The sequence below is a fragment of the Telmatherina bonti genome, assembly GCF_933228915.1.
Source record: "Telmatherina bonti genome assembly, chromosome: 20".
Taxonomy (NCBI): domain Eukaryota; kingdom Metazoa; phylum Chordata; class Actinopteri; order Atheriniformes; family Telmatherinidae; genus Telmatherina; species Telmatherina bonti.
In genome coordinates, this window is record NC_136618.1 from 30,949,499 (window position 1) to 30,962,996 (window position 13,498).

At 42.1% G+C, this 13,498-nt stretch overlaps 1 protein-coding gene across 1 annotated transcript in view; it reads right to left on the bottom strand.

The window, feature by feature from the left end:
- tgfbr1b (transforming growth factor, beta receptor 1 b) overlaps positions 1 to 12,772 on the bottom strand; it is a 52,336-nt gene extending 39,564 nt beyond the window's left edge. Inside the window, exon 1 of the mRNA XM_079259404.1 lies at positions 12,708 to 12,772. Within this exon, the coding sequence (XP_079115530.1) occupies positions 12,708 to 12,771 (64 nt within the window). The 5' untranslated portion in view covers position 12,772. The remainder of the gene's footprint in view (positions 1 to 12,707) is intronic.
- Positions 12,773 to 13,498: the final 726 nt, after the last annotated feature.

Below are 13,498 nucleotides of genomic sequence, written 5' to 3' on the forward strand. Positions count from 1 at the left end.
AACTCCAGCAGCAGACCAGTTCTCCTGTTCCACCATCAGGATGTGGTCCAGCATGGTGGAACCTGCAAGGTCTTCCCTGAAAGAGACGTTGTCTGGATGGGAGCAGATGTTTCAGCATTGATGGAGCTTCCCAGATGTGGAAGCTGCCCACGCCATCGGCACTAATGCAACCCCATCCCATCAGAGATGCAGGCTGATAACAAGCTGGATGCTCCCTCTCCTCTTTAGTCTGCAGGACACGCCGTCCATGCTGTCCACAAACTATTCCACATCTTCATCCAGGTTTCCACTCAGAACATTTTAAATGAGCTTTGGTCCAGAGAAGACGGCGTGTTTCTGGATCCTCTTCACACATGATGGAGCTTTATTGTGTGGATTTCAGCCTTCGCCACGCTGCTCATGTGGAAGCCCGAGGTGGTAACGTTCACTGCAGATGTGGGAGGAAATAAGCTGCTGCATAAACTACATGTGAATGTTTTGCTTTGCTGATACCATCAGTTCTCACCGCTGCTACACGCCATTCTTTATTTTGTCTTCTGCTCACATTGTGATGGTGCTGCTTTTGTGCGAGATAAAAAAAAGCTGAATGAATCTGACATACAAGTCTGCATGCACAAAGACATCAGACTACTGGTGAGAAATCGAGTTGTTATCTGATAAAGAAAGTGCACTTAGACGATCTGAGAAGTCCAGAAATCAGGTAAATGATCCAAGTTTTGGTGCTGACTCCTTAAAAATTTTACATAATTAACATTTTCTTTTGAGTAACACTTACTTTTCCAGACCTTAATTGCCCCCATCCCAACTTCTAAAGACATGCTGGTGCTGTCAAATTACACGGAAACAAATGTATATGTATGTTTTAAGTGACATAAAGGTTTGGACTCATTATCGGACATTTTCATCAACAGCTAAACTTTTTTTTTAATCAAGTTGTATAGAAAGAGTTTTATTCTCAAGAAGAGCAACCGGAACAGATTACACATAAATAATGATTATTCATAAAAATAAACTGCACATGTTGACGCTACCCTGCCCCCACTCCACTTCTAAGACCTTTTTATGTGTGTGAGAGCAAGTTAATTTCCCCTCCTGCTACCTTTGAGCCCCCCATTATTTCCATAGGTCACGACCCCCCCTTCCCCCAGTCCATCCAACCCCCATCCACCTAGTCAGCTCCTTTATGGCCAACCCTTTGTCCACACCAGATGTGGTGTGTGTGTGTGTGTGTGTGTGTGTTGGGAAACCCTTCCTCCCCCCCTTCTAGAGGGGCTGCTATTTGCCCTTCTGAACTGTTTCCCACTGCAGGTCCAGCTGGAAACAAAGCTCGGCACCAGGACTCAGACCAGCTCTGGTCTTCGGTCCTAGCTCTCCAAACTGGAGATCAAACATGAGTTTGGTTGGGAACTCTTACTGGGAGGCAGAGTAATAAAGCTGCAGAGGGTAGTAAAGCAGCGCGCCACGTCCTCCCACATTAGCTCCGGGCTTTCAGGGAGAAAACAAAGCCTCCTGAATATTTGCCAAATTCTACGTCACAATGGCAAAAAAACTATTTGTTGATGCCTCAGCGTCTTCCTCCCACACAGCAGAGGAAAGCATGAATGGCCAGACAGACTGAGGAGGAGGAGGAGGAGGAGGAGGAGGAGGAAGGGCTGCATCTGTCTGCTCTTATAAATATGTAGTAGCTTCATCTAAAGGACAGACTGCCAGCTGCTTCGACTCAGACACACTTTACATACACAAACAACCCAACAGCCTCCCAGTATAAACTCTGACTCAATAATCACCGCCATCTACGTCCAAACGTGCTCTTTACGGTTTAGACTTCACAGGTCGTGTTTTCATCACAGCTCGACCTGCACAAAAACATATGTCGCACTAAAAACCCCTAATGGAAACACCTACATTTAAAAAAAACGTCTCAAATATCGCTACAAAGTCGAGGTGACGGTATAGAAGTATATCATACAAGTCAAACGGAAACACATTTTCCCAACACCATGGTCATCTCCAAGCATTCAGACCCGGATATGTGATTCATTCAGGCTATTTACATCTGCACATGTGCAAAGCAAACGTGACTTTTATCTTTCATGAGGGAGATGTCCAAAACACGTGTCTTTAAGGCGATTTTATTCACTTATTTACTGCTTTATCCAACTCAAGGTCATGTCGAAGCTGGAGCCTATCTTAGCAAGGGTACACCCTGGAGAGGTCGCCAGTCCGTCGCAGGGCAACACAACCTTCTTTGATCAACGAAGTTATCCTAACATTCATGTCTTTGGAAGGTGGGGGGAAGCCAGAGAACCCGGAGAGAACCCATGCACGCACAAAAAAATGCAAACTCCTCACAAAAAGACCATGGAACAAACCTCCCCCGAGTCGGGGCTCGAACCAGAAACCTTCTCTTGCTGTAAAGCTGTGTGCTAACCACTATGCCGCCTAATTAAGGGATAATCCAACAGCGAAGCGTAATAAAGTAATACTTTTATGTCTGGCTGGGCGATATACCAACATCTTATATCACAATATAGCTCATTTTATATCCCCATAACGATATACATAACCATATAAAATGTTGTGTCAGTCATCAGTTTTGTATCAGATGTTGCTAGGCAACAGCAGCAGTGATCTCCTTCCATCTGGGGGAACTATGGCCGTATGACGTTCCACAGGTAAATAAATACCTGCTGCAGCGTTTGGTCTGGAGTTTATCATGAGCTTTCACTCCACTTGACGCTGCTTTTACTCATTGACTCTATTCTTTATTCTGTATTCTTTATCCTGATTCCTGCAGGTGATAAAATGAGTTAGTTGTGTCTGAGTCCGTTGTTGGGATTGTGAGCTAGTCTGTTGTTGGTTCCACGTCAGTCTTCTCATATCCAAACCGCATCCAGACAGAAATTTCCCTCTTTTAGGAACAAGTTCATCAGTTTGGGTTGGCTGCTCATCTTTTAGAGAATTATCCTCTAAAACATGTCTGCTACAGTCTTCCTCCATGTTTGTTTACATATTGCCGTAAAGCGCATCTTGACGTAAAATACTGCAGTAAAGCAGCTTATGGTGGCGTAAACGATAGAGCCTCATATGAAACGATGGACATTTCTATCGTCCAAACGATACATATCGTCATATCGCCCAGCCATACTTTTATGTATGTTTTGCTGTATAAATGATTGATTAATGATTAAAAACAAACAAATAGAAAAATGAAAACAGAAGAGTCATTATTCACGGTAATAACAGCTGGAAAAGCCTCTGTCTGAAGACACTAACACAACGAGACTCCTACGCGAGTGTGGGTTTAAATACACTGAATCTGGGATGTAGGAAGAAACAAACATCCAATGTTACGCTACTGATGGGCTTTCTGATGGAACAGCATTATTTATGAAATGATAAAACGCCGGATTTGCTTCCAAATGAGTTAATCGTGGATAAGAGAGGCGGCAGGGTTTTTTTTACTGGAGGCCAGAGAGGGGAGCGATGTTTGATGACTCACAGCTCAGACTATGTCAGACGACTGTCTGATTGGCTGCTGTGCTGCCTGGCCCCTTGTCCTACATCCCCAACACACTCAGTTATTACAGAACACCACTTCTACGTCCGCATAACTCCAGTAGAAACCACTCCTGCAGTTTGTTACTGGGTTTCTCTACAAGCACCACTGGTGAGAGGCAGTTTGAGAATGACACCTGTTCATGCTTAGTTTTTTTTACGAAGCCGTGTTTTCATTCATATCCCAGGTAAAATGACAGTTTTTCCTGCATAATTACACAGCAGCGTTCAGCAATGATTATCAGTTAGGCTTCGGGGTTTTCCCCCAAGACGTCCATGTTGTTCTGAAAGCGCTGCCAGTTAGTCGTCAAAGGAAAAGAATCAGCTTCTAGAGGAGATGTTTCCCTGGCCGAACGCCGTTTTCATTAACACTCTGGTTCCAGTGGTCACTGGTTCTCCAATTAGATATGGCTCCCTGCACCGGGACAACAGACATCCAGGGTCATCTGCATGCCTGGCATTCTTCCACCGCTTGTACAGACGGCACCCAGAAAAACAAAGATCCACACCAGGCAACAGATGCAAACATGACGAGAGAACATGAGGCATCTGAGGGTTTTTACCGTTTCAGAGGAAGTCCAGCGCCACCGTGGTCTGGAAGAAAAACCACAAGACTTTTGCCTTTTGAAGAAACATCCATTTAATCCCAGTTTACGTAGCTCTGAAAGCCACAGGTTGCAACCAGTTTGGTTGTAGCTGCAGTAGAAAACCATAAGCAGCAGGGTCATCCTCTAGTGTGTTAGAAACCGGGCAAAGCCACTAGAAAACCATCAGCAGCAAGTTTGTCCCTCATGGACTCCTGTAGCAATGCAGCACTGCAGCATCTCCTCATCTGAGATGAAGAAAACACCATTCAGATTTTCTCCGTAGTCATGTGACGGCATGTCTGCTGGCAGACTGGCGAGAACTGAAACATTCCTCTCAGGATGTATAACCAGGAACAAGTCTGATACTGGGACAAGTGGGAGCATTAAAAACCCATTAAACCAACAAAACATTGTAAATGCCTCGAGAAAATGTTGAGCTTTATGCTAAATATTCCAGTTTAAACCATCTGTGAAGAATTTTAAAGGTTGGGTGTGCTGTCGTCTGAGTTTTCCTGGGGTCCACGCTCACCAGTACCACTTATCTGGGACCACAGGACCCCTAAAGTCTCATTTATGCTCCATAATATGGACGGAGACTTCCGTAACCTCCAGGGTTTCCTCATCAACGCGGCTAAATGGTATCAAACAGGAAGTAATGTCACCACACATATAGGTACTATAAAATCCATCGGAACAAGGAATTTCTTAAAATGGATCTTGTAGATCAGATCAGACTATCACAGTAATTACTCCCTGATATCTGATTTTTATGGTCATTTATCCTGTGTTTTATAAAAACAGGTATGTGAGAATGTCTTTAATAATCAAGATAAACCAGTGGAGATACTGGGCCTCAGCAGCTTTGTTTGATGGGAAGGTCCTGCCAGTTTGGGGATTTACTAACAGAGAAACAAACTCTGATGTGGACCAAAGGAGCAAACCTGCTCCGTCAACAAACACTGCTTTGAGGTCGACTCCAGGCGAACAGAACACAGGAAGGGGACTACAACGCAGGGCATCGTGGGTAAACACAACCAAACCATCCTGCATGTTTAGGGGAAGAAATGTGTCGCCCTCAGGCGTGGAAGACGGCAACCAGCCCGCCAGGATCTGATGCTGATGGAAACACAAGCTGTCCTGCTTTAACCTGTAGATTAACCAGTTCTCTTCTTCATTGGTTGTCATGAATAAAATGAGAAAGTGTATTACACAGTGGAGTTGTTCCACTGCAGTAGAGATACACGACATCTGAATCTGACGTCAACGTAAAGGACACTTTATGAGGGCAGACGCGTTTCCATTGGGGATGTGACGATATGCTTTTGTCCTGGTTCGATTCGATTCCAATTTTTGGGTGCCGATTCAATTGAAAATTGCAAGTCTCACAATTCTTTGATATTGCTGATTTTTGTAGATTAAAAACGAAAAGAATGTATAAAACTTTTTCTCGTCCTTTTTCTTCATTTCAATGAGGAAAAAAACAACACAGCAGCCAGACCATCATTCTGCTGCTAAAACGCCCAAGAAGACAAGTAAAAAGATCAATAAAAACAATAAAAATTATTATTAATAATTAATAAAAAAAATTATTTAAAAAAAAAAAAATTAAAAACTGTGAAGCAAAAAAAAAAATCCCGATTTTTTATTTTTCGATTAGATTTCCCACCCCTAGTTTCCATGGAGCTCTTCTGATCCGATCCAGCATCCAATCAGAACAAAACGAGGGATGTAAACATGTCAGCTGTTCCCATCAGCCTCAGCAGAAGAGAACCGTCAACCCGACGGAGAGTGTCGTGTAAACCTGTGTCTTCTCATCACGATGGTTGCTAAGGTTGATGTTGAGCATGCCTGAACCACGTCGCGGTCATGTGACGTGATGAGTTACCGGGAAGATGTGAAACATGGCGAACATGGACTAGTCGGCATCGGGTATATCAGGATGATCGTATTTAATCTGTAAATCCAGTAAACATCGACCACGCAGGTCCACGCAGATTTCAGTCAGACAGAAGGAACATTTGACCACGCAACGTCGCTACTGTGAACACAGATATTTACGTACATAAAGGGGCATAAATGTGGCGTGCGGTTGGATTTACAGTAGACTAATCATTGATATATGCTGCTGATGCTGTTTTTCTCCCTGTAGGTGCTCCTGATCATTGTCTGCTTGGTTTTCTGCAGGATGTTTTCTGTTTTTTTTTACATTAGCTGATGTTTTCCATAAGTTTTTTCTTTTCTCTCATTTTATTTCTCTTTCAGGTCTGATATCTAGATATAATTCAAGTAAAAGTTAAAGAAAAATCCTTCTGAGGGAGGATTAAACCCACTAAACTCAGTAAAATAAATTCATTCAGGACAACACGTTCTTCCGCTGGCATGATCCTGGACATGATAATGTGAAAAAAAGAAACTAAACAATCACACTGGATTTCTGTCAACTTCCTGTTATTTCCCGCAAGTCATGAATCATTACTTCCTCTTTAGTCTGAGCAGAAATACTGCACAGTTCCCAGGAGATTTCCGATGTCAACACAGTGGAAAGAGGAGGCGGGAAAGATAATCCTGATCTGATTCCCACATCTTCTGTTGGAAGATCAGGAATGACGTGTAGTCTCCTTTGACAGCAGCCTGCTATCACCTCGTCCTGCTGACACAAAGATCGTCCCTAATATCAGCCACTCAGCTGTTTATTTACAGCGTCAGATAGGGCTGGGCGATATATCGAATATACTCGATATATCGTATTAGTCTCCTGTGCGAATACAGAAAATGTCTATATTCGTCATATTCGAGTATCCTGTTGTCACGCAGGTGTTTTTAGCTGTGGGCGGGGTTTCCTCCCTTCTCCTCGACTCTGCACCGCTTTGCACAGAGAGTTAAAGCAAGCGCACCTAGTTACGTACATAACGTGAGCTACGTGCTACGTCATGAGAGGCAGCGTGTAGCAGCTTTCTCACTAAATTTGGCGACTTTTTGTGAAAAGCGACTAGCGACAGATCTAGCGACTTTTACTGGAGTTATTGGAGACTTTCCTGGTGTTTTGGCGACTGACTTTAAAGCACATATTGTAAAGTCACAATGAACAGCCAAATCCGCCACTGATCCCGCTCTGGATTACAGAGTGGGACGTAAATTACAAAGTTTTTCACGTCACGCAAAAATAATTAATTCTATTTGATTACATTCACAGCCTCTGTCACTTCCTCACCTCATCCACTGTGTGTGACACAAGCATATTTATCTAGCTCATCATGTCTCTAGAAAGTACAGAAAGCAGTGGGAATCAAACCCTGAATTAAAAACTGGCTGAAGCCGTTTATTGGAGACGATACGAGGACATTCTGCCTGGATTATAAGACTGATTTCTACGCTAAACTCTGCGATTAAAAAAAATACACAACTCAAAAAACGTCTCCATAAAGCAAAGCCTTATAATAGTTCATCATTTGAAAAGTCCCCCCTAGAGCACCTATTTTCATACGTTGCATTTATTACATCATGCAAAGTCACTTTATTTTGTTTTAAAATGACATGTTTCTGCCGCTGCTTTAACTGTTCAATAAATACCGTTTTGATCAGTTTGCTTCGTTACAATTTCATCCTTTTGGCATAAATGTTTAAAATCAGCATATCTTAATGCAGTATGAGCAATTATGTTTTAATGGAGACACAAAATCATCTTACTGATGTGATTGTCTGCACCAAAGCATTAATTCAAGGCTAAGGTAAATATCGAGATTTATATCGTATATCGTGACATGGCATAAAAATATCGGGATATTACTAAAAGGTCTTATCGCCCAGCCCTAGCGTCAGATGGTGAAGGAACAACACTTCATGTACACATATGATGACGAACTGGACACAGGAGTTTAACAAAGGAAATATAATAAAATCAGCTGAAAAGTCTCTTAACTCGAAGTATCATGAAGACCAAACGGGAGAAGTCACAAAGCGAACAACCACAGAGCTTCCAGATCAAAATACAGATCTGGGGAGTTGATCCACCATCTGAGCGAATCACCACGATGTGGCTCACACAGATTCAATATCGACAGAGCAAAGTGAGACGGGAACATAAAAGTCACATGTACCCACCAAGCGGTTTAGGGTGCGGACTGATCTGAAAGTTGTTTAAAGTCTAAATAAAATGTAACACTAATACAACAAACGTGTTCCCTCCCCAGGTTAGAAGAGGAAAAGCCACAAACTATCGATAAAAAAGTTTCCTCAAAGTGTCCGATGGTAAATTATGAACAATATGTCGGATATGTGTCGGATTTGTTCTGAGTTCAACATGAATAAAAGACACTGGAGGTAAATCTGATCTGTTACGTTTATTATTGGACACTGAATGGAGCGGAAAGTTGTATGAAGTCGGCAGGAAAGTGAGAACAAAAACCCTGAATGGTGAAAAAAGATGAAGAAACCATGAAAATCATTTAAAAATTGAATCAAAGACTTTGAATCATAATAAAATTGATTGTTGAGGTATCTAAGAAGGTCTACCTCTAGTTTGAAGAATCCTAAAACACTGTTGCATTTACACCCCGTCTGCCGCACTCACACCTCGTATCTGCAACATTTACGCCCCCCTATCCGACCGTTATAACACTGACGTTAAGGTTCAGTTCACGCCACGATGCCGAGACACTAAAAGCTTTTGTTTAGAGGAAATCCTCTGTTTTGTTGGTGCTGCTGGATCTTTTTAAATGATTTGGTCTCATTCGGTAAAACCTGCTTCTGATGTAACATTTAGGCCGTCATTACATGCAGCACATGATCAACACAACTCTTTACAAGCCGACTGCTTTATTGCATCATTCTGGTCCTGATGAAGATCTGCCTCACGTATGGGTAGGGCTGCTCGATTATGACAAAAATTATAATCACAATTATTTTGACTGAAACTGAGATCTCGATTATTGAACACAATTATCCAGTATTTTTAAACAACGCTGCGCGTCGTGGTGTTTTAGACTCTGTGTCGTGCATTATAACCGTCTAATGCACGGTTCCGAGTTGTTTAATCCGCTTTTAGCGCTTATATAGGAACTATTTTACGTTGGCCTGGATGTACGTTTTATTCCAAACAACCGCTGTAAGGCTGCAGCGCGTTTCTCTCATTCACCTGTTAAAAGACGGCTGATCTGAACCAGCAGGTTAACGCGTTGCTATGGTAACGCCCCGTAACGGAGGGATATTACAGTGTTTATCTGGCCGAACTATGTATAGGAAAATAATGCAGCCAGTTGTCACTGACAATGGTATAAACTATGTTTAGGTGAACTTCCACAACCTACTGCAGTTATTCTACATTGACCTGCAGCCGGAGCCGACTGAGACTGGCCGCCTGGGAGTGCTTTAGGACGGGAGAGGCTCCCGCTGCTCCTTCCTTACAGTAACTGCAGAACAATATGTGCCTTCAAGTCAGTCGCCAAAACACCAGAAAAGTCTCTAATAACTCCAGTAAAAGTTGTTAGATTTGTCGCTTTTAACAAAAAAAAGTCACCAGATTTAGTGAGAAAGTCGCCAAGTTGGCAACCGTGTCTGAATGAAAGCAAAGCGGCTGTGGGAGGAGTTTACAGCACAGCGCTGCAACGCCAGAGACGCTCGATTAGCAGCTGAAGACAGCAGGAGAGGTAACTGCAGAGAGAAAAATAATCACACCCTTTTATTTTTATCATCGTTGAAAACCCAGATTGTAACTGAGATTAAAATCCGATTAATCGCCCAGCCCTACGTATGGTATGTGTAGTTGTAAAGTGCCATCGCCCCCGCAGGCCTGGCATGCACACTGCATCACTTCCAGTCCTGTTCAATAACTCCCTCGCAATGCATGTTGGGGGTTAGCAATGACCACCAATCAAAATGTCGCGGAGGCGAGATTGGACATCCATCCCCGCCTCATTCTCCAGTCTGCAGCCTGTTTGCATTTTCCACCTGCAGTTTGGGGTTTTATGTGGAAATAGGGCATAAATATTGTGTTGTGGAATTTTGTAGCTGCACGCAACTCAGACGGACTTCCAGAAACATGACTTGCTAACCAGCATTTACTGAACACTACATAACGGGCAGGAGGAAAAACTTTATATGAATAGTATTCCTGTTCCAGCATGACTGACAGGGCGTGCGGTCTGATGTTCTGAGGAATGTAGTTCCAGGTTCATGGTCATGTTTCTTTACTTCCACTGTTCCGGGATTATTTAACAGCAGCTGCCAGACAGTATTCATCCTGTTGCGGACGGCTGCTTTTTAAAGAAATGTTCAAAAGTATTTTTAAATGTAGTGTCCAGAAGGAAGTCACTAAGGTCCAGGTAGAGGTCCTGCTTCATCTGTTTTCTCAGAGAAATCCCCTGATTACATGTTTGTTTATTCTGCAAACAGCAGAGAATATTTAGACAGAATTTACCTTCTTACATACATGTTGGCATAAAAATATCTGAATAAATACAAGCAAAATACATATATGGAGCCCGTTGTAGTAAGAAAACCTGCTGAAATGGCCAGATCCCATCGTGGTGGAGGGATGAGCAGCAGTGCCACCAGCTCTCCCAGCCGGGATGCTGCTGAAGCTGCAGGGGTGTGGTGCTGAATAGAAATGTGACATGTAGAAGATGCTCAACAGCTATCTGGAAAATCTGACTAACACTACAGCTAAAATGTGGAAGCATTGGTTCTTCTCTTGTCCGGCGTACGGGTGAGATTATCTGCATCTTGATTATTGGATTCCTTTCACATGTAAATGATCCGGCTCCAAGCATGGACCCCTGCCATGACAATCCCATTGCCGGACAAAGAAAGCGGAATTCCCTCCTGTCACGTGTGTCCCCGAGCCAACATATCAATTTAATATCCAGCAAGGAGGAGCAGGGGGTATATGAGGACAGCCATGCTTTTTGGGATGGGACTGGGGGGTTTCTGATGAGATCTTTAAGCATGCCGTTTGAAAATCATGCTTCTCCATTCACCGTCAGGCTCACTCTCTCTTTTTCCCTCTCTCTCTCCACACAAAGGAATGTCACACAAAGGAAACGCGAGAGTCTGCGAATCAGGAGGAAAAAAATAACAATATCTGCTGTTTGCACATATATGGAGCCCTCTGAGTCGCCGATCATCTGAAGGATTATGGATATAACCTAAAGATGGAGATGTAAAGTATGCATGGCTAATAGCAGCAGAGCCTCTAATGAGCTGCAATATGCAGAAACTCAACCCATTACACACAACTCTAGTCCAAGCCTGCATGAATAAACAGTATTCTGACTGTTTCTCTCACCTCTTAAAATGGATTTTTTTTTTTTTTTAGTAAATAAAAATAATATTATTGATCTTTTTACTTGTCTTCTAGAGCATTATAGCAGCAGAATGATGATCTGGCAACTGGGTTGTTTTTTTCCTCACTGAAATCAACAAAAAGGATGAGCAAAACAAAAGTTTTATACATTATTTTTGTTTTTAATCTACAATTGTCACAGCCCTAATATATATATATATTAGGGCTGTGACAATATGCTTTTATCCCGATTCGATTCCGATTTTTTTGGGTGCCAATTTGATTTATATTGCGATTCTTACAAATCTTCGATATTGCGGATTTTTGTAGATTAAAAACAAAACAAATGTATAAAACTTTTGTTTTGCTCGTCATTTTTCTTGATTTCAATAAGGAAAAAAACAACTCGGTATCCAGCCATCATTCTGCTGCTATAATGCCCAAGAAGACAAGTAAAAAGATCAATGAAAATGATTTTAAAAAATGACAAAAATTTGATGTTGGATTGTTTTCATTTATTTGAAAACAAATCGATTTTAAAATTGCGAAGCAAAAAATCCTGACTTTCGATTAGATTTCCCCAGCCCAAATGTTTTAGCCTTTTATTTCCAGGAAAAACCAACTTAAACCAACAAACAGAGGGAAAATAAAACTAATGTCACAGTTAGACCTAACTAATAAGTTAACTGGTTATCAAAATTAGTTGAAAATGTTGTATTAAAAGCTAAATGAAGTTATCAGACCGAGAAAAGGGAAATTTACGGAGATCCTGAACGCATCTTCTCCTAAACAAACTCCTCATCACAGCATTTACGAAAATCCACACTAGCAGGACTAATAAGTGTCTCCATGTGGGTGTTTGCGTCCTCCCTGTCCACCAGGTAAGTGAACAAGTCCTGTTGGAGCCGAACAAACACGAACTGAGTCAGACTGACAACTTTGTGTTTTCTAACGGAGGATTGTCCCCTAAAGACGGACCTTTTTGTCCCAAAAAGCTCGGACTAAAACCTGGTCTGGGGCTGAGCTGACATGCAGACAGCTGTAAAGGTGGCTTCCAGCTCGCAGCTGGATCTTTGTCTGAAGCCAGACAATAAACATTCCTCAGACAGACAGACATGCAGGAGAAAGCTGGCCGCAGACCCTGCGCCATCTTAGTTACTCTTTTACGGCTCCTGCAACAAAGAGCTTTTCTAACCAAGCCCCCCGAACCGGAGAGCGGAACCCCCGACAAACAAATGCCCGGATCCTAACCGCCTGCACGTCCTACAGAGGAAGGAGCTTACCGGTGTTTTCTTGTAGCCGTGTCCAGAACAAGAGGACGAGCAGAAGGCATGCTGTTGCATCCATCGTGGCTACGGAGCAGACTGGCTCCTGACGGCTAACTTCTAAAAGCACACAGACAGCAAGGCGCTGATTGGCTGACAGCGCTTCAAGTCCCGCCTATCCAGCGTCTACAGGAGATAAAGCCGACGCTGATTGGTGGATGGACGTGCCACACCCCGCCCCGCTGGAGCAGTTCACCACCCCTGTAAACAAACACTCGTCCTTCACTATAGTGACAATATAATAACAAAAAATATATTATAATATCTAATAACATTTTAAATTTACAGATGTGTACGACCATATTCTACAGCACAATACACTTATTCTATCAATCATATATGTTATCAGCAAATGCAGCTGTTACAAACTCTTCTTTGTTTTTTTTAAAAGGCTAAAGGACCAATTTTCACAAATTATATCTGCAGTTTAGGTTGTGACCTAAACATTCACTAATACTGTAATCCTAACTATGAAAAAGTAAATGAGAGAGATGATTTTAAACTTGCTCTTCAGCATACCACAGTAACTCAGATAAAGGCCACACATAATAATAATAATAATAATAATAATAATAATAATAATAATAATAATAATAAATAATAATAATAATAATAATGACATAAACATCTAACTTTGCTGTTACTCTTTCCCTCTGAACAAATATCCAATATCATCCTGTGGCTGAATCCATACCTCATGTTAGTTTTTCTGCAAACACACACACATACCATCTGAAACTACAAAAAAG